Raw genomic sequence first — 22,376 nt, 5'->3', positions numbered from 1 at the left:
ACAAGCTCTCTGTTCAGTACACAACCCAGTCCCACTTGAGCTTTGGCCTCTGTGAGGAAGCTAGTTAAGCATGTCACTTAATCTGGCTTAATAGAACTTGCCTCATATCCCACTTAATCACAGACTGAGTCCTGTCCTACAGATAAGCAAGCGCTCTTCTGTATCCGATGGCCGTTCACTGCCTGTGGTCTTCTTAAACATTTTCATTCAGGCATCACACTTTCCCCTTATTATAACTGGATTTTTAAGGTTCTGACAAATAAGTCCTTCAGGATTCATCATTCAGCTTTCCGCATAGCCTTGTACTAGTATCATTGGCGTCTTTTTTGCATCATGAGAAGTCAAGTGTGGACACAAAAGCACGACCCACAGGGCAAACCAGTGGCTTTGTAATTCGGCGGTATGGAAGTGTGTAGTGCTCTGGTGAAGTGTAGCTGATGTGTGTTGAGTGAACCCTGAGCATTCCCACACCTCGGCTCCCTCCTTAGCCCGCTCGCTGCAAGGTCACCCAATACTTCAGAGGTTAAGGCAGAGCACATGGGGCTCATTCTGGGCCAGGCCTGTGTCACGTCTAATTGGTTCCCCAGGTTGTCTGCGTAGGTAACATCTTGTTTCCATGCTAATGATGCTTCAGCATGGTTTTACAGCTGCAAAGAGACAGGAGGGGTTAGGGGGTCAGGCGAGGCGTGAGGGTGGCAGGGCCTCACCCTGCTTGGGTTGCCTCTGTGGCTGACCTCAGAGCAATGTGGATACACTGGAGCTTTTACTGCCTGAACATTTGGGTTAGCTGGCGTTAGTGGCATGGGCTGTTATGTTAGCCTGACTTATGACTTAAATTGCTAGGACTGGGAATGTGGCAGCTACTTCGTTTAGGTGTATTTTGCAGATATGTTCACAGTGAATGGTTTTAGTTGAGCAGGGTTGTTTAATAATGTAAAACAAATTTAATAGTAGTGCATTGATTCATCATAATACCACTCAAAAAACCTTGAATGCTCAGTAAATTTAACTACAGTAATTAGCATAGTCTTAATCACCATGTTATTTTGGGGGTCCAGTGGCGACTAAACCTTTTTATAAAGCTTCTCATTTGCATTTACTCCTTTAATGAGGATCGCTAATACACATGAGTTTAACAACAAAATACTTTATTATAATTAATAACTAATATTATTTAGTCTAATAGTGATTTTTTTAAAGTAAAGCCAATCTTAACCAAACATGAGTGTTAACATCACTGTGGATCCTCAGAAATGAGCTTCACATGAGTTGACGTTTACTTATAATGAAGGACAGCATACATTTTGTTGCATTGGGTTTTGATTGGTGCAGTAGCATTGGTCCTATGCACTGTTATTGTGGTTGCAAGTCCAGGTTGGTGATGTAAAACAGCCTTTAGCTAGGTCTTCAGACTATATGGCAGCTTCATGTTTTTTGTCACAGCGTCACAGGGAATCGCTAGCAAATGATTTGAGCTTACATGCATTGCTGTTTAGTGTGCTTAGTATGGAAAAATAATTAAGCTATCCTTTGAAGAGGACTACATAAACACAACAGCTCTTTACATGCTGTTTTTCCTTTTTCAACTCTCCTTTGCCTTGAATTCCTGCAAGACCTGCCACTTCTCTGCTTTTTCAATTTGTTCATTCTCTCTCGCTAACTCTGGTCTTATCCATGACTCGCAAGCTCCTTTCGTTCCTCCCTCTTTGGCCTTTACACACCCTTACTCACCTTTTCTCCTCTTTGCCTGCCTGTGGTCACTCCTCCTCCTAGTCCTCCTCTTTTTCCTCACTTAAGCATCGCTAATAAGGACTAAAGTCTGTTAGTCTGTAGCTAGTAAGGTGTCTTATTGATCTCTGAGGTTACAAACTCTGTAGTCTATGTTGCTGAGTCTAAAGTCTACAGTCTAACTACAGTTGCACTCAAAATGATTCAACTCGTATTGTAAATTATGTATATTAGCAAAATGTACAAAATTTCATCAGTTTGCCATAAACCAATCAAATAAGAACTTAATTTAAATAGCTCAACACAAAATGATTCAACACCTTTATAGCAAGTGTCTTTAGTATAGGGCTGGGTGATACGGTAAAATACTATATCATGATGTTTAAAGACTTTTTACTAAATGTATCACGATACATGTGATCACAGACTAAATACATTAGTATTAGTATACAACAGATATGTAAAAACACTGCTATTAAGATGCTCTACCCTACTGAATACAGTGATATTTGTTCAGAATCTGCTGCATTTCATCTAATTAAGCCAGTCTAATTACACGATTTTTAATAAAATGTGCAGTTGATCAGTGTATATTAAGTACTAACAGTATCCTCTATATGTTTCGAAAAGCATACTGTGTATTACGATAACAACATTTATCACGATACGGTGAAATATCGTCATATTGCCCAGCTCTACCCCACCCCTCTATTCCTCATGAGCAACGGCCTCTAGTTCCCTAATATTCTTCGGTTTGCGTGCTGTAACCATCTTCTTCGTATCCCACTAAAAATCTCACTATGCCAGAATGTCACTCCAGAATCATCCAGGACTTCTTCTAAAACCAAGCCGTGGTGGGTGCTGATCCATAGGCTTGAAAAGTTCCAGTTTTGCTTTATTGCTTCAAAGATGTTTTGGGTTTATTTCTGTTGAGCATTGAAACAAAGAAGAATGAATCATACACTGAAAAGAACACCCTGACAATGGTAAAGCAGTCTGTGAGGAAGCGGAAGCTGGGCCGTCTTTGGACCTCAAAGGCTTGGTTTCAAGAAGTAAACCTGAAAAATTCTGGAGTGACCCTCACTATGTGTTTTTTGTCACCTGACATAAACTACATAGACAATCTTTTTTGGGGTTTGATAAAGGTGATTGCAGCATGCAGGCCATTGCCCATGAGGAATGGACTAAGATTCCTGAGGAACGCTGCCAGAAGCTGGTGTCTGGTTATGTATTACGTTTGCAGAAGTACAGTAAAAGGGGGCTCTACTAAGTACTGAATTCACTTGTCATGAAGGTGTTGAATAAATCTGAGACTGCAGTAATCATTATAAAGTGTCGTTTTGTGTTGAATTTGGAGAAAGCACATGTTTTAGTAGTGAAATTTTATAGTTTTTCTAGCTTCCTCATGGCAACTGAGGCTGTTTGACTTCATTCTGCATCTGCCAACTAGCAGGGTGGGGGGGGGGGGGGTGCAATCACAAAAGGTAGCCAGATAACTAATGTTACTGCTAGAAACAGCCTAATCCTTTGGTTCCTTCCACTTTCAAGATATGTCATCCGAAGTTGGAATTCCCTGAGGCTTGTAGGTTTATGGTTAGATGTAGGTGTACGAATCAGCATTGTTGAGCTGTGGTATTACAAAAGTCACAGGAAATCCTCAGAAAGACAGCAATACCAATGTGGGACACGGGCTTGTGACGAGAGTGTGGAGAGGCCTCCAGCTGAAACATGATCTACGGAGTGGGGATGCACTGAGACATCTCTCTCTCTCTCTTTCTTTTTCTTTCTCTTTTTCTCTCTTTCTTTCGGCTCTCTCTGCAGCTCAGCCAGGGATGATTGAGAGACGAGTCAGACTCCCAGTGGGCCACTGAAATCTCTTTCTTCTTCTCTGCTGCCTTTTTCCTCTCAGTTTTGTGGGAGTCACCCTTACCCTAACCCTGTCTTCACAGCTGCTCTGGCCAACTGAGTGTCTGTGAGGCCCGAGATTAAAAAGGCAACTTTTAATAGGGCAAGAGAAAAGGGCTGTGAAACACATTGGTATATGGCAGGGAGAGGGAGAGTGTGAGTGAGAGCGAGAGAAAGAGCGAGAGAATGATATGTAGACAGAGCATAAAAGAAAAAAAAATAGTTACGAAAAAAACGGTACAAAATTTTGTACAAAATTGTGTAGTTGGGGCGAATGAGTCAAACAGAAGAAGGATTGATAGAAGCATGTCGGAGGAGCTGCCGGTTAAGACCACTGGGAGTACACATAATCCAGTACCAGAAACGCTGCTGTTATTGCTTTTGGAAAAACATTTTCAATGCCACTTCTCTTGTGTTTACAAGACTGTAAATCATGCTTCGTTCGGGAGACGTAGACCATGTAACAGTTCAAAGACATATCTGGCCATCTGAGCCAGGACGACAGTAAATACTCACTTTGCTAACATGGCCATGTGTTGTTGAAATGTTGCAATGGGCATATCATTTTTCTTTGCATAGTTTGAACCCTTGATTCAGGTTGACACAAAGATATAAAACCTCATCTGTTTTGGCGAAGGAATTTTTAATGGTGCAGGGCTTGCCCAGCATTCCCACTCACTAGAAATCTTCACTGTTTTCAGCAGTGACAGCTGCAGGACATTCCCAAATCTAAATGCAGATTTTTAAAAATGTGCACATTAATTCCATGCCACATTATGTAGCTACTTAATATTGAATTATATTCAGTATGTACTCGTTGGGGGTGGCCCAGCTCTTTAAAGCTGCTCTCTGCAAGTCCAGGGCAGTACTGTGTTCCCCAAGCCACTGGATGTGTTTTAAAGGTTAAAGAGAGTTTTTGTTTGTGTGTTTGTTTGTTTTTGATAGAGATCTTGACGTAAGACCTAACCTAAGGACTTTTGCAAATCACAGTGCAACAGAGTGACAGCGTCAAACTGGTAAGAGATGGCCACGATCCCCTCTTCAGTGTCTTCAAGGTGTCTTCTGTCTTGTGGTAAGTAAGAGCTTTCCACAAGAGGCTTGAATGAGGACATTGAGTTCATTCGCTGTCATTTCCAATTCATTTAATCCCTTTTATTCTGCTTTAATTCAATTTCACACATTTATTGTACTGGAACAGTTTGAATTACCAGTAATTCAACATTCAGAATAATAACTGATGTGTCAATGAAATTAGATTGCAACAGCGTCACGGACCTGCATTCTTTTTGGTTGTTTTTTTTTTCTTCCGGAAAGTCTTGGAGCACAAGTCAAAAACCAAAAAAACGAGGCTACTGAATTACAACCCCTAACACCCAGACCAAGCTTCCTATCCAACGTCCGTGACCAGTCCCCTCACCGGACATCACAGCTAGACTCCCCAAACCACGAGGCCTGACCACGAGGCCACGCTCCACTCAGTTATGCAGTAGCTGTGTGTTTGACTGCACTGTAGTGTTGGCTTAGCAGGAGTTGAAAGGAACATATGCAGAAGAACACCATCATATACTTGCATTTTTAGAACACTAAAGGTGTATACATTGAGAAATGGGTTTCTGTTTGACCTAAGAAGGCGGTTGGGACAGACACAGGACTAGTGTTCAATGGGATCTTCGGACACATTTGGGATTTTAATCAATGGAATACCTCTAGCGCTACCTCATTCTGGAGCCCTGCACTTCGCCACACTATAGCACACTGGGGGAAAGCGAAAAGCTTCCGTCACTTTGTGGCTTTAAACCCACGCAAGTCTGTGCAATGCCATTTGCCAGCTAGTGGGAACAATTTCCCACGCTTTTTCCTCTAGTCGTGCTCGGTCTACACAAAGGGTGGTGTTCACCTTTGCCCGCACGGTCTCGTTTACCCTCATCGCTTGCTCCTCACACTATTGTGGCAGCGTGCCTTTTTTATGTCACTCTTAGGCCCAGGGAGTTACACCACCGTAAACCGAGTCTGCCCATAGCCGTCTCAGACATTCAGTCACTCCTCACTGCTAATATCAAGAAGTGGTGACCTGCCAGTGTTTTTACAGCTTCTGCCTCTGCAAGTGTGTGTGTGTGTGTGTGTGTGTGTTACTGATCATGTATGCCTATTGTATTAGCAGAGTAAAGATGTAAAAAGCAGCCCAGCAGAAGGGCAGGGGGAGTGGAAAGCCAACGGGGTATGTGAATGGTCAACGCACTGAGAACCGGGCAACATTTGGAGGGAGTCCAACACCACATTCTCACAAATGGACCCCAGACCTGAGCATAAGCCGTGTGAAAAATAATGAAAGGCTGTAATGTAGAGCCTGGTGTTGCCTTCAGCTGGGAGAACTGGGAGAGGGAGGTGTTGGACATGAAGGCTGAGGCAGGATGATTGCAGGAGCTCCTTTTATTCAAAGCCCTGGTTGCTCATCATACCGGCCGATGATGTCCAAGAGAATGTCATCAAGCACTAATCCCCAGGAAAAATGCCTCTGGCCCATAAATTTGAAGTCACATCAGACATCAGTCATATTTATGACATGTGAATTCCTGTAGCCACAGGAGCCGCAAAGTCAAGAATGCCTTGCCTTGCCTGAGATGTTGCTGTTCTTCTCTTCAGTGCTAGAGAACTGCTGCAAGAACTGCTGCAAGTTCTGCAGGCCTTGACTTATTTCGTAAAAAACAAACATCTGAAAATTGTATGATAAAACCAGGCCACCAGACTTTTATTTCCAAGATGCTAACAGGGCATTCTTCAACAAAACAAGCATTATTTAAAGGCTAAGTGATGTTGTGTTGTTTGAATATCCACTGCTATAACAGTGAGTGCGACAGCTGTCTTTATTCACTCTACACCCTCAAAAATAACAGTCACATGGGGTTTATTGGAGCATTTTTTTAATAAGTGGTTCTTTCAGTGAGAGGAAAGGTGTGAACATGAGATGTCCAAACCTTTCAAATAAAAGCACTGTAATAGTACCTGATATCTTGCCAAATAGCGGGGCAGAACATGCCTATGGCATGGTAATACAAGGGGATAGACATAGGAAGAGAGAAAGAGGGTGTGTGTGTGTGTGTGTGTGTGTGTGTGTGTGTGTGTGTGTGTGTGTGTGTGTGTGTGTGAGAGAGAGAGAGAGAGAGGTGTGTCAGGTGGTGGGTCTGACCTGATCTCTGGCTAACCGTTGGCCTTCACCCCTGCTGCCAAGCAAGGCTTTTAAATAGAGCATGATGCTGCTCTTTAAGTTACCACCCAGAAAGTGAGCTGTGCAGCCTGTCATATGGAATACTGCCACCAACCATGCATTAGCTCAGGCCACAGCCCCTAGACCAAGTACAGAGCTGCCCCCACATTATTAAAAAAAAAAGTTAACAAATAGGAATCACACCAAAGTGTGCATAGTCATACTTTTGCTTTCAACCCCTTTTGGAGCCTTTTGTCCTACAGACCTAAACAAGTAACAAGTAATCTTTTGAATGAAATACAGAAAAGAATTGTTTACGTGATGAACTGATATCACAGTACAAGGCAAATGATCTCGTAACAGTCTGCACAAACTGATCTGTAGATTGTACAGACTCAGTTGAGCTGGAACACAAGGAGTACAAGGGGGGTAAAACAAATTTTCAACAAGGGCAGAATGCTAGATGCTAAAACCATATTGTTCAACCTGTTCATATGGTATACATATTACCAGCATATGTTCAATGAAAAAAAGGTATATTTGGGTGAACCCAGTGGGGCTATGAAAAAACCACAGAGTTAAGTATGGGAATACGTTACTGTATCTGCAGCCAGAGATTTTCACAAGTAGATGCCAGGGAAAGACCTTCCTCCATATGGCTAAATATTTTAGGAGGTACTTACTTAACGAGCTCTGTACTTGCGAAGGAGTGTTCCTCTAGCGCTGCCGCTACAGAGGGATAAGAACAAGGAAAATGACTGCTCGTTAATGGGGTGGTCAAACGATTTCACAGCTTTTATTACATGATTGAGTTTTAAAAAGTGTGTGAAGCCCCCCCCCTCCCCAAGTACTAAGCAGGTGAGGCCTGATGGATGAAAATCTGTTTCTTGAGCTAGGTTTTCTCTCTTCATTATGTATCGTTTGAGAACTAAGATGTTGTTTTTCCATCATGTGCAGTGAAGGACTGTGCAGTTCAGCTTTGATCTTGGTATCTTCTCATTCCTGTTGGCTAACATCGAGTGAATTATCTGTTCTTATCAGTTTATTATCTGATATGTCCTATATTTTTATTGGATCATGTCCTACCTAGTCTGCATTGGGGACTTAGCCTAACTGTTTCATTGCACTGTACAACCCTGTATTAGTGTAATGACAGAAATTGAGTTGAGTTTTACGACAAAGAACCATAGTTGTATCATGATGGCCTAATGAGCCACTGATATTTGTTGAAGGGTTATTGTTTCAGTGTTTGTGTATTTGTGCTTTAACTCCCACAGACTCCCCCACCACACACACACACACACATACATACATAAGCAGATGTGAATGGCTCCATGAAATCAAATCACTATGGCTTCACTTTGAAGATCATTTGCTTGCGTTGGGCCAATCGCATTCTTTGCATTCTGTACTAATCTGCGGCTCTGCTGTCGAGGTTCCTCACCATTAGTGTGTTTGTTTATCCATTTCCTTCCCTCCCTCCAATTAACATGTCCCTCACTCTGGGTTTGTTCTGCCGGTGTGTGTTGCTGTGACGCCTGTCCATCACCCTGAGGCCCTCTGAAAGGACACTTTAAAAGTGAGAACAATGGCACTGCCCCTCAGTCGGCACAGTGCAGCATTGGTACTCAAATGAGTCCTCTTCCCTGGGGTGTGTTTTGTCCTGCTGGCTCTCTTGCGCCGCTCTCTGATGTATCCGACTGTAAGTGGGTGCTGTCGAGCGTTTCCGCGGCGAGGTGCTGGGCGATGGGAGACGTTTGGCGTCATCGGTGACGCAGCTGAAAGCGGGTGGATTGACGGGCGCTGGGCTCCGGTACAGGGAGCCTCTCCTCCGCCCCTCGACCCCTCCTGTCCCGCTCTGGGCCGCTCTGGAAGAGCCATCAGGCCCCAGAGGCGAACAGCAGGTAGCCCACTCCCTGCAGCCAGGCACAGGGCCTGCCTGCCCTCCTCTTAACCCCAGGAGCATCGACATCCATCTCAAGCACCGCAGGGGTCCTCCTCCAGCCCTGCCCCCTTCTTTCTCTCTCTTTTCCTTTTTCTCTCTCTCTCTTAGCACTCTGTCTTTCTCAGAAATAATCACTCTATCTTCTTCTTTCTCTGCTTCAGCACCAAAACGGATTCTCTCTGCTTGTTTCCAGCTTTCTTGTCTCTCATTCTGACACTCATTCTAGCCTACTTAAGACAGTGTGTGGCATTACGCTCCTTAAGACCAGAGGTCGCAGAGAACAAGCTTGACTTGGTTCATCTTGAAAAGAAAAATGTTAAATGCATCTGAGAGTAAAAACTGATTTATTTACCAGTAATATCAACCCTGCTGTTTCCTTTATAAGTATTTTGTACTTTGTATTTACTGAAACACTGTTTTGTAAGACACCTCAGCAGTGCACAAATCATGTTGTGTTATGAATCATTTTATGTGTCTTTCCCCCCACAATAAAACAATTTCCTGTGGGTTTAAAACTGGTGTCAATGTATAATTACCCTTAACCAAATATTTCAGCTATTCAGAAATCACATGCCAGGTAGCACCTTGCCTTCATCAGACGCGGTTGTCAACACTCTCAACGTAGAAATGTGCTTGACTGGAATCTCACTTCAGTCAGTCTGTCAATATACAATATACTGTACATATGCATTCACACACCATCCTATCAGCATTTACTCATAGAATGCAGATCACTGCACCAGTAAGAATACAATCGTTCTGTTTTTATTCTTAAAAAGTGTTTAGACAACTCATTTGAATGCCTAAATGGGCCCTGGCCTTGTTAAATGGCTTATCTCTGTGACAGAAAGCCTCATGTATGGTTCATATAAAAATGTTTCTATTAAGCACCAAAATGAGTCCAGGAACCCTTTCGATACTACACATCACACTGTTGGTTAGGAGTGTATAATGTAGAAGATACATATTAAATATACAGAATAAATTAGAATATGTTGTCACTGTCATGTAGGGGTGGGCGATATGGTCAAAATATTATGATATTTAAAGACATTTTCACGATACACATATACTTAAAAAATGCATCAGTAGTGACAGATTCTTAAAAAATACTATTCACTATTCACCAGTCCCCTATACTTAGTACAGTGATTTCTATTCAGAATGTGTTGTACTTCATCTAATTAAACCAGAGAAATTACACTGTAATGAAAGGTACAGTTGATCCTTGTTCTTTAAGCACTGATGCTATCCTTGATGTGCTTAGAAAAGCCAATTGTGTATCATGATGATAAAATTTATCAAGATACAATAAATTATCTGAACTTAGACATCTGAATCTGGCAGTTATTCTTCACATTATGTCAAAGGTAATGGATGGGCCAATAGAAATGACTTTCCTTGCATTGACTTGCAATCAAATGTGAACATGTTTTTTCCTTCTATTGTAAAGATGTCATTTTGGAGATACAAGATACACAAATGTGTGACAGAGTTGATGTACTCAGTACACAGTATAGGAAATTATTCTCATTCCACAATGTAATGCATTCACACTTAGCAAGAACGGTTCTATACAGTACTGAAAAGGGCTATTTGACTCATAACAATACTTCAAGAGGTTTTTCCATCATAAGAACCCATTAATCAATCAGAGAACCATTTAAGCATTCAAGTGGTTCTTTGCGTAGTCATGTTTCTGTGTAGAACCATTGACATTACTAGAGAACCCTTACATAACCTCTTTTTAAGACTGTAGAATACACATTCATTCCACAATGCAATTCATAAAGCATACTCTACTACACTAAAGCATAAGTGACATGTACACACATATCACAGTAAGATGGCGTGGTTGTCTGTGTAAATAATGTGATATGTAATTGTGTTCGTTATGTGTTATAATTAATAAATAAATAGAAATAGATTCAAGAACAATACAATATACACAAATGGTCATTGAATGATACAGATTCTGTGCTATGCTGAAACCCCCCCCCCCCCTTCTCTTTTTTGCTGGGGCTGTCCCACTGCCCATTGGGTTAAGCAGCAGCAGCAACTCATTCCCATGTTAGTCATCCTGCTGCTTGGTTAGGCAGTGAGCGACGGAGAGCTGGATGTGGGGTTAATGGGGAGCCCAGTGCTGCCTTAGGCCATGCAGAAGTGCTCAGCCATGGAGTCAGACTGTTGACTTTAATGGGCCATTAATACTGAGCCACTTCAACACACAACACGATGCACACATCAAAACAAAACAAAAAAAAGAGAACGAAGGAAAGAAAGAGAGGTTAGAGGAGGAAAACAGCAACTCTCCAAAGCAGGAAACAGAGGAAGGAGAGAAGTGTGCATGTGTGGGCCTTTCAGTCTGTTTGCTTTCGGGATGCCATCCAAGAGTCCCCACTGGTGAAAACTATTGGTGAGGCAGTCTGGCTTTGGGTCTTTGACCCTACCAGCTTCCTCAGGTGCTCACTTGACCTGCCCACCTATCCAAAGATGAAGTGCCATAGATAACACATATACCATCATATATTTATCTGACTTGCTATCACACGTGATATATACCACACAGTGTAAATTAATATGTTTATAAATAAATCAAAGTCATTGAAACGCCATCATAGGGTGGCGCCCTCTTGTGGTAATTTGCAAATGTGCTTCGTTGGGATTCAAACGCGGATCCCATCAATCCTGCTTTTGCGAGAAGGATCTCTGGAAGTGGTCAGGTATTCGGTTACACACCTGGTTATCTCACGACTTTACACTTACTGCGGCCCAGCTCTGTCAGAAGCTGCAGTAATGATGCGTGCCGTAGGGAATTATTGACATTAGGATTTTGCGTTACATCGTTATTTACTCACCTAGGCTGTCAAACAACTCTTGATCAAAAAAAGTTTCACTTGCAAATAGTTCACCCTTCATCTCTAACAGCTCAAGTTACCAGTGGGCGTCGGCCATACTTTATTTGGGCCATTTAACAAACTGAATAGCTGCAGAAAGCTTAGTAGCTCTGGAAGTGTCTTAATTAATGACGGGCCATCAGCAGATGTAGAGGGTGGAGTAGAGTGGAGCGGAGGGGAGTTATTATATGGCGATTCAGAATTCAAGAAGTCAAACCAGATGATTAATTTGAGATGGTTCACTTCAGGCCTTTTGTTAACAGTAAAGGAGTTAGTAAGTATGGGGGGGGGGAGGAGCCCACCGTAATTTCTCTTATAATAAGTTACGCCTATAATTTTAGCATTAACCATTTTATTTATGTATTTTTTTTTTATTATTAGTTTTTTTGTTCCAACACTGACTTAAAACCAACATGTGTGGAGATTGAGGATTTAGTGAAGAAGAGAAAAGTGTGTCGTTCTTCAGGGAGAGGCTAAAGAAGGGTGACGTTTTAAAAAACGCTAATCGTCTGTAATCCTTTTAATGTCTCACACTTCTCTTTCACAATACACAAGTCTCAAGGGAGCGGGTGCTGTGGTGGAGTTGTGGGGGGGGGGTGCGGTGGTCGTTGTGCCACTGCAAAAAAAAAAAAAAAAAAAAAAGCCTCCGGTCTAACTAAGTTAACTTGCTCCCGGGTTAGGTTTAGGGTGCTGCTAAAGTGGTAAAGTTCACAAAGTTCACTCTGTTCAGGCTGTCAGTTCATCCACACACACACACACACACACACATACAGACACACATACAGACAAACAGTAGCTCTGGCTTCCCAGTGCCAGCCCAGCCACGTGCAAAAAAGACAACGTAGCCTATGAGGGTTTTAGACGTGTATGGGTTCACACAGGAGCTCAGTGTGAAAGTCAGTGAGAGCATTTAATCATCAGTCCAGTCCAATAACTCCTCAATCATCTGAGCTGGACACCCCGTCACTGCTGCTCCTTAACTCAGGTGAAGTATACTTTAAATTCAGGGGGAGGGAGGGGGTGTGCGGTGGTGGTGGTGAAGGGTGGTGGTGGGGGGGGGGGGGTTGCTGTCGCTTTTGTTCTGTTGAAAAAAAGGAGGGGGCTTGCTCCTTCAGGACCAACCTACCATTTGAACCAAGGCCGTAAGCGCGAGCGGGGTTGACATTGGAGCCTGGCAGTGGGAGAAGAGGAGGGGAGAATAAGAGAGGAGGCCACAGACTCTCAGCACCACTGTTTTCCTGAAGAGAGACACCATCAGCACGGGATGCACCGTCCTGCTCCTGCTGCCTGACATCCAGCACGGGAACGCGCGCGCACACACACACATACACACACGCGCGCGCACATACACACGTCCAAGGACTCCCCTCTGGAGCTTATCTACGACTCAGCGCGGAGAGCCACCATTTTTACTGTCATTTCTGATGGACAACATGACTTGGCTTTAGCTTGTTTGAGCTTTTTTTTAGTGTTGTCTCCGCTGGTGGACAACACAGCCTGCTGCTTATAGTAGGCTAGTAGTGATATACGAGTTTTGTACTGTAACTTAAAAAGCTTGTAAGCTACTTTACGGACGTTTCTTTCTTTTTGTTTTTGCTTTAAGTGCACTTAAGTGTTTCTTGTTGAGACGCAGAGAAACACTCGGGTCTCGGTTCACACTTTTTGTTTTGCAAAGGAGCTCCGTCGCCCTGCATTGCAGTTCCCCGGACACTTCTTCTTCTCTCTCTCCCGTTTCTGCTGATCGGATCGTCGCCTTGTGCCTCCGCGCTTTTGGATGTCCACACACAGGCTTTCGCTGAGAGGAGCTCCCCTGTTTCCAGAGGAAGAGCCGAGCTGTTATCTCTCCTTCGCATCACGCGCTAATTTGGTACGCTGAGTTTTATCTCTGCGGCCCGTTCACCTCAATCCACAATGAGACTCATCCCATCACGACTGAGTTATCTGTGAGTAGCCCGCGCGCCCTGCGCCCTGCGTCCTCTTACACATTTAACTGCCCTCCGGTTTGTTCATGGCATCTCTATTAACCTCAAATCTTTCTCTTCTTTCCAGATTTCTTCACCTATTTGCGTTTTGCTACTATGCTCAGGTATGTGGAAGATTTATTCTTTTTTTCTTTACTGCAAAATATATTTAATGTGTTAATGTGTCATCTTGGTGTCATGATATGCCCTGTGGCCAGACCTTTTTAATTGCATGGAATTACGCACCGTATTGTAGTGGACATTGTCCAGTATAGTGTGGTATAGCCTACTACATGTAGATGCACATTCAGTATGTAGAAAATGAGCGCTTGCCAGTGGACGTTTTAAAAGTTCAAAGGCTGCAAAAGTAAAGGAAAGGTGCGCGCGTGTGTATTTCGTTAGTGGTCAGCTGGATCTTGCCGTGCACGCGCCGCAGCCCGCAGGTATCGCGCCAAGGTGACGCGCACAGGGTCACTCTTTCCGCTGCACTGCGCTGACAACTTCAGATAAGTTCAGCCACACCGTCGCGCTCGATCATTTTTCGGCTGTGTATTTTTAATATATTTTTTGTACCCTATATAATGTAGTCTATGATGTGTGTGTGTGGGAGGGAGGGTTGATTTAAGGCGTCTAATGCGCTACATTAATTTATTAATTTCATGCAATTATTGCTGCTGGTCACTATATGTAGTTGTTTTAATGTGCGCCTAATTTATAGGCCTCTGCCAAAGCCTAATGAGGCAATTCTGCAGTTATTGATTATGTCGTACTTAATTTCTGACAGGTAACCATTCAGTCCCCGCCTAATTTTACACAGCATGTGAATGAGCAAAGTAGGGTGACGGACCGGGTGAGCCGAAGGCTAATTCGGACCTACCAGCTTTACAGCAGAACCAGCGGCAAACATGTCCAAGTCCTGGCCAACAAAAAGATCAACGCCATGGCCGAGGATGGAGACGCGCACGGTGAGAACAGCTTCATGTTACCCCGTTTTATGCGCGTTTTGTGCGCGTTCTGGCCGGACAGACTTCTGTGGTTTCTGTGGCCTGCTTATTACTTTAACCTCCGAGTAGCCTAATAGGCTGTACAGCCGCGGTTCCCGCGTCTTACCTGCTTGGCTCTGAGGTGAAGGTGACGAAATAGCTTGAGCATTTGGTTAGGCCAGGTTGAAAAGAAGCTGGGGTTAAAAAAAGAAGAAGTTGGGGCGTGTAAAAAATGTTAAATAGGCTCTAGATTGTTCTGAAGGTGACTCTCTAGAGAGAGACGTGAGTCTGGAAGAGCCATTAAGACTCATCTTACTCCACAACCTCCTGAACATTTCCTGAGCGTTCCTTCCTCCTCTGACTAGCTCTAGGATGAAAATATGTGGAGCCCAATTCTGGCTTTTACATGTATATTTGCACTGCTCACAGTCTTGTGTTTTAATACAATTGCAAGAAGCACCCTAAACGCTTCTTGTCACCATAGACTGTCTCTGCCTATTCAGAAGATTTTACATCAAAAAAGGGTAAATTTACAGAATTATTATTATTATTATTATTATTTTTTTTACCTCTAATTATGTAGCTAAATTATTTCTCTTTTTACCTGTTCATTATTCAACCTATAATTATGTAGGCCTGAAGCACAAGTTTCCGCTGCCCCTTCAATGTACGGCATGTCTGCTCTTGGCTAAGCTCCAGTTGCAGCTTTCTCATATGTGGCTTCCACACATCAGAAAGCCTTGTAATTACTAGTCCTGTTGAGGTATTTCAGGAAACGCTGGCTCTGGCCCTGTATGGCATTGGTGACATCCATGTCACCTGAGCATGTTGCAGAGACAGCAGGGTTGTTAGCTCGGGCCAAAGCCTGACTGCAGCTTGTGGGCTTGTGGTTAGGCTCTGCACCAGCAGGTTATCTGACCCCCTCCATTTGAACCGTAACTCTTTACGATCACTGAGAGCATGGGAGCCGAATCAAAGAGGGGCCGCAAGTGCTAATTCTTGGCACGGAGAACATGTATCGTGGAAGGGTGACTTTCGTAGAAACCATCTATCCAGGACACTTGCGTAGAGGACTTACTGGGTTGCTGTGAACATTCTGATAAAGGAAAAATAAATACATATATTACATTTCCATCAATTCAGCATGAATCTCATTTTTGAGGAGTTAAGGCTTTATTCCGGCATCATAAATCTTGACATTTTAAATACAATAACATAGTTATTTTTATAAACAAAAATAGCATATGATGCTGAATATGTATACATGCTAAAAAGATGTGGATAATATTTTAATAGTTTAAATAGCCTTTGCCAGGATGGCTTCTTTCTTTTTCGAAGAATTGAGGTCCACCTGTTTTTATCATTTTGAAAGAATTTAGTCTTGCATAAATCCTGAGAAATAGCCCCTGTGGGTTTGTGAGTGTGTACGTGTGCATGTGCGACTGCTTATAGAGTGTATGCTAACATCAAAAAGCGCTTTGTAAAACAAGATGTGGACTCAAATCTTCAAACCTTTCACAGTTTCAGTCATCTTTTCACCACAACTGCCTCTGAAATTAAAGGCTTCTGTTTTTCCATATTACAGCAAAGCTGATTGTGGAGACAGACACATTCGGCAGCCGAGTTCGAATCAAAGGAGCTGAGACAGGATTCTACATCTGCATGAACAGAAGAGGAAAGCTGATTGGCAAGGTAAGAAGAAAAGCACATACTAAAGAGAAGCTTGTCACAGGTCCAGTTGAAACAGAGATTGATATCGGCCGTTTTGGCATTAAATGGATGCATTGTTTGGATTAGTAGCGATGGTGGGCTGAAAAGGAGGCATAGGATAAATTCTGTGTTTGGAGAATGGAGAACATTATTCTGTCGTACGAAATGCATGTCTCCCATTGTTCGCACTATGAAGTATTATGATAGTAAAAACACAACATCCGGAAAAGAGAAGTCGTAAGCAAATGAAAAGCTTCCACGGACGCATTCTTCTTTTGTCTGGTAAATGCTTACAGTTTGCTCCAGGCCCTTCCTGGGTTGCAGTATGGGATATGGAGTGTAAGGAATAGGATCTTTCCTCCTTTTTTTAGCTGGGCACTCTTGTTCCAGGGTGGATTTGTGCCTCTTTCTTGCTGTGAATGGTAATAAAGTGGGATGGAGACTCGGCCCCCACCTCCCAGCACCCCGCCAGGTGGACCATCTGCTTGGCACCCCTGATCTTATGCTATCTGACATATTGGCCGCCTAACGACAGCCTGCACGGGAGTTTTTTTTTTGTTTGTTTGTTGTTTGTTTTTTTATTAATGGATATAAGATGATTCTTTTCATTTGTAATGGATATGGATTTCATTTATAATGGCCTGATTTGTTAAGAGGTGGGAGATTGCATGCTTGCACTCCTGGTTTGCCACATTAAGGTGTTGACGTGTTGCAGATTTGGCAGGTTGAACTCAGGAGGCTCTGTTGGTATGGCACGGAGCTGATGCACTTCCTGAGAGGAGGGCCTCTGTAGAACATAATAACTGATTATTTCCATTAACGTTGAGTCAGTTTATGTTTCATAATCAGACCTAGACTGATGTTCATACAGTGTTTCTTTTCTTAAAGAACAAAATGACCGGTTAGGGCCATTAACATTAACAAGCCAGTTTCTATTTAAAGCATCCAGTGAGAAAATCTAGGGCTTGCAGATACTGCCAGATCATTACTGAATTGATATACTTAGTGTTTTTCCTAGATATGCTAAGGCTTGGTGAGTGTTCTGGTCATAGTGAGGTTTCTGTGACCATCAAGGATGTAAATGTAAAGCATCTATGAAAATAGTTTATGCTCTAATACACAGCTTTAAACTGTTGACCTGTGAGCAGCTCAAGGTGGAAGAAACGATTTATCTCAGAGGATGAATCTGCCTTGGTGTTTACCGAAGGGGGGGAAAGTCATTGGTTACCACTGTCATTTCTCTCTCTCTTGATCTTGAACTATAATGACTTAAGCATATGCCGTGTGCGTGTGGGGAAGCCTCACATCTAAACTGGGGCAGACTTTCTGTGGAATACCTTACGTTTTTTGACTTAAAAAAAAAAGAAAGAAGAAGAAGCAAGTTTCTGAATCTCCTGTTTTCTTTCTTCTTTTCAGAGCAACGGTCAGGGGAAGGACTGCATTTTCACAGAGATTGTGCTCGAGAACAACTACACGGCTCTCCAGAACGTAAAGTACGAGGGCTGGTACATGGCGTTCACACGCAAAGGAAGACCCCGCAAGGGCTCCAAAACCAGGCAACACCAGCGGGAAGTCCACTTCATGAAGCGGCTGCCCAAAGGACACCACATCGCAGAGCACAGGCCCTTTGATTTCATCAATTACCCTTTCAACAGACGGACTAAACGCACCCGTTACTCAGGAGAGCGCTGAAGAGTGAAGAAGGAGGAAAAATAGGGAGACAGTGAGTGACAGAGAAAACACCATCTCAAAATAATGAACTCTGGACTCCTAAAAGAAATTTTGTACTGAGCATTAATATACCTAACATTTAGTTTGATTTTTAAATGATTTTTTAGAAGAAAAAAAAACGTTATGGAAAAGAAAAAGAAAAAAAAACAAGGACAAAGAGATCTATTTTTGTACTCCAGACTTTTAGTACTGACCTGTGTAAAGTTTTAGGAAAGCGAAGCACATGACTTGAGATACAGATGTCAGATGGGAGAGCTGACATTTTAGTAGTGTGTGGACTTCACCTCTCATCTCTCTTTTTTGGTTTTGTTTCGTCGTGTTTCGACAGTTTTAGAGTAATTTATACTCTTCTTATATTGCTGCTCATGGGGACTTGAAGGGCCTGAGAGAATGCACTGACAAAAGACGGCTGAATTCGGTGACGCGTATAGCCAAGGCACCTCTCGACCACCCGGTGATAAGGCACCCAGCTCATCTGAGTAACCTCTCTGGTTCTTGGCTCTGGAACGTTCTTGAGATAAACCCAGTTAAAGCGAACACAGCTTTAAATCCGTCAATAATTTGTGGCAGCTACATTTTGATAATCACACGTTTCCTACCATGGGTTGAACTGTAAATTCAAGATGTATAAATGCATTGTAAGAAACGTAGGAAAGCCTTTGTTTTTTTGTTCTTTGTTGCATTCTGTCTGTCTGTTTTTTATACATATATAAATATATTTTTTATTTGAGGATGTGTAAAATAATTTTAATGATGGAAATATTTATTTAAAAATGTGTAATAAATTTACCTTAGGATACTGCTACTTGGCTCTTCATTCTTCAGTCATTATTCTGGTTTTATGCTCTTCAGTTTGCTTTTGTGCCACTCCGCTGTGGCAGCTTTATGGGGAGTCTAAATAACTGCTCTTAGCTGCACATGCCTGCGTCAAGTTTAAACACAGGTTAAAAGGTGAGGTGCTAACATAATTCTGCAACATGCGCTCCAGTATAATGTCTTGCATGGCTTTGAGTTGATTCTGCCAAATATATAAAAAACTGCATTGAGGTAATTGTCTTCAGTAAACTGCACTATTTAGTCTGTTAATGCAGAAAGGCCTATTATACACCAAGGTGTATTATTCAGTAACTACGTCTGTACAAAGTGGTAGGGCTATTCTTTGGTAATAGAAGTTTGTAATGACATTTTCAGGCCATAGGCTGTTTATAGGGCTAAGCTAAAGGCTCCAAAGAAGTTATTGGATTAGAAATTGTTGAGGTTCTTCAAACCGTAAAGACCACATATCCCATTTACCATGTCCTGAATGGTTCTTCAGGGAATCAAAAGTGGGTCTTCTATGGCATTGTTCCAAAAAACCTTTCTGGCACCTTCATTTTTCTAGGTTTAGGCAAAAGCAGTTTAGCTTACCATTCCATAATTATATCACAATAAATTCCACTATTGTTTGTGTAACCCTTCTGGTTAGTGGCTGGAGGAGCCATAGATGAAGGTAGCATGTAAAGGCACCCCCCACCCCCAAACACCCCCCCCCCCCCCCCCCCCCCCCCCAGTCTGTTTGGAGTGGCCCAGCACAGGTCAACGGCTCAGTGGGGCTGTCTCTACAGGGGTCCTATGCTGTTTGGCCTCTCCTCTGGTTGAACTGGACACACCACAGTTCCTCAACCCTGGCTCCTTGCCATCAGACAGGTGTTTTTCTTTAATCTTAGACCTTTAACACCCTGTAGCTTAATCTGATTGGAAGAGTCTCTGTTATGTTCGAGGACGGCAGTGTGTGTTTGCAGACGGGGGCCTAAAGGGAGCCAAAAGCCAAGATCAGAGCATAGAAGACACTATGCGAATGAGAACTAGGATGGAGGTCGCATACTGCCATGGAGCCTCCGCTGAGAAGAGCCGAAAGTCCCTAATGGCTCCGCTCTGCCAGGCCCATACATTAATGCAAAGTAATAATTTCTGTTTAATAAAACGATCAGTGAAATATGGACATGATAAGAGGAGCGCTAAAGCCTTGCCTGCTAATAACAGTGGAACATGACCACATTAAGGCTGTAATATACAACTGCATGAGAGTAATATGACTTCACTCAATAATTCAAAACCTTCATCATTAGCATACGTCTGCACAGTGCTGTGTCTATTCTGTGAATGTCTGCAGGTATATCAGTAAAACCTGGCAGCTTTTATGGTGCAGTCCACCATGTGGTCAGCCTCATGTTATGCTAGTAACTGACCTGGGGTGCTGGGGTCAAACCTGTGGAAAGCCAGTAGCTCAGCAGGACTCTCTGAGGCACAGCTTTTTCAAGCCTTTCTACAGGAGCTTCTGCAGTTTAGCCAGAGCTTAGCAGAAACTTACACTGACCTCTAGTGTAATCTGCTCTCCTGCAGGAAATGCTTTAATTGAGCCTTTAGATAAATCAGACTATCAAAGAAGTGAGTGTGTTTTTACCTGTAAAACACAGTACTATACAACTTTATGAGAGAAACCAGGGAACATTAGTAAAATGTAAGAAAATTGTTGTTGATATACATATATATATATATATATATATATATATAGATATATATATATATATATATATATATATATATATATATACATGCTAATTTTGGAGCATTTCTATTCGTTCATTTATCGTGAATGTCTGAAATTATATAAAGAACAACTGCCAGATTCAGATTTTGTCAAATTTTTATGTGTAAATGAGTTCACATCCTCTTGCATAATTGGACAAATTCATAAAAGAAAACATTAAATGTGGCGTGTGCAAAAATGTTATGTTTTATTATTTCCAATATATTAAATGTAGTAATTGAATAGGAATTGTGCTGTAAGATGTGCATAAACATTTTACATAGGTTGGTTTCCTGCATTTATTGACACATATTTTCACTTATAAAATCTATAAAATGTGTAGGAGTGACCCGATATATATTGAAATATATTTCAATACATTCCACATCAATGAGAGAGAGAGAGAGAGAGAGAGAGAGAGAGAGAGAGATGGGAATGGGAATGGGAATTTAGGAATTCTAGTTAAACCTCTCCAATATGCAGCATGTTTATGTATTCTACATCTACATTATGGAAAAGAGCTATTTATAGTAGTAGTATAGTATATTTATAGTAATAGTACATAAGATTTCCCCCATAAGAGCACATAGGGCTCCCTGTAGCTTTCACTACTGAGCCAACTACTGATTAACAGGGCTTGATGATTTGCCACGGTCATCCTGTATTATCTGGCCTTAGTTTCCCGTTAAATTTGTCTCAGTAACCATAAAATTGTAGAAACCAGAGGGATCCAGCAGGTTGTGGGAAAAATCACACCTTCTGTGTAGCTTGTGATGCCATGCAAATGAGGCGCAATTCCACTGAAAAAGAGGGGACGCAAAACTGCTTTCATCCATTTTATTGAGCTGCAGCCATCATCCTTAACCCCAGATAAACAAACAGAGCTACCTTCTTAATTTGCTTAGGGAGCAATTTAGACTTGTACAAGGCCCCCTGCTGAACCTGTAGAATGCCAGAGTGAGAGAATGGGATGACCCAGACCTCTAAGCAGTCTCCCTTCCCATTCTGCTTTACCCTAACCATAAAATCATTCCTGCAAACAGGAGCACAATTGAGGAAACTACATAAGTGAAAACTTTTAAGTGTCCACAGAGAGTCTGTCCTTTTGACTGAGCGAGCAATTGATTTTTTTTAAGAAAAAAAAAAAAAAACTTCAGGTGTACAGACAATGCAAGTTAAAAGCTTGGGGAGAACGTGAAATTGGTAAATAATAAAAAATAAATAAATAAATAAAATAAAGACAACATTGATTAAAAAAAAATAATAATACTAACTGCAGCCAACCAAGAACACTGGCCATAAGTAATTAAGAAATTATGTGCTTTCAAACCTTACAAAGCGACTCTTTTCATGTCCACATGAATTTACCAAGATTGTGTATCTTAAGGGCTAGCTAGCAGCCAATCAGAAAAGGCATAATTGAAACACAAACACTGATGAAAGAGGAGATGAGTTCCGACGGTTTAATTGTTTAGAAATGGAACTTACGGAAGACCTGTTGACTTTTCCAATTGGATCTGTAATCTTTGTTTGCTCATGCATTTCTAAGACTGATTGTCAGAATGTTCTGAACAATTATGGGCTAAATGTGTTTGCCAGCCACACAGAGCACCCTGCACCCCTCTAAAGAGATCAAAAGGGGAGTCTCCCCCTCCTTCTTCATTTCCTTTCAGTCATGTCAATTCAGCTGGAAAGTCAACCATAAATGATTTTTGAGAAGCCTGAGCATTGGGGACATTTTC

The 22,376-nt window shown here is 42.2% G+C and overlaps 1 protein-coding gene across 1 annotated transcript; it reads left to right on the top strand.

Annotated features, from left to right (window-relative positions):
* The first annotated feature begins 12,917 nt into the window (after window positions 1-12,917).
* Window positions 12,918-18,748, top strand: fgf8a (fibroblast growth factor 8a). The gene is made up of 5 exons (XM_072676975.1): window positions 12,918-13,623; window positions 13,730-13,766; window positions 14,426-14,606; window positions 16,210-16,316; window positions 17,751-18,748. Exons 1-5 carry the CDS (start codon window positions 13,592-13,594, stop codon window positions 18,024-18,026), a joined length of 633 nt encoding a protein of 210 aa, XP_072533076.1. The 5' UTR covers window positions 12,918-13,591; the 3' UTR covers window positions 18,027-18,748.
* The last annotated feature ends 3,628 nt before the right edge of the window (window positions 18,749-22,376 follow it).

The sequence above is a fragment of the Salminus brasiliensis genome, chromosome 4 (assembly GCF_030463535.1).
Source record: "Salminus brasiliensis chromosome 4, fSalBra1.hap2, whole genome shotgun sequence".
NCBI classification, from domain to species: Eukaryota; Metazoa; Chordata; class Actinopteri; order Characiformes; family Bryconidae; genus Salminus; species Salminus brasiliensis.
This window is presented reverse-complemented; position numbering and strand designations above follow the sequence as displayed.

What these genes read in the sequence shown, in the direction of transcription:
- fgf8a (XM_072676975.1), top strand. Translation starts at nt 13,592, where the DNA reads ATGAGACTCATCCCATCACGACTGAGTTATCT. An exon ending in CGTTTTGCTACTATGCTCAG is followed by an intron (nt 13,767 to 14,425) that starts GTATGTGGAAGA and finishes AATTTCTGACAG; the next exon opens with GTAACCATTCAGTCCCCGCC. An exon ending in GAGGAAAGCTGATTGGCAAG is followed by an intron (nt 16,317 to 17,750) that starts GTAAGAAGAAAA and finishes TCTTCTTTTCAG; the next exon opens with AGCAACGGTCAGGGGAAGGA.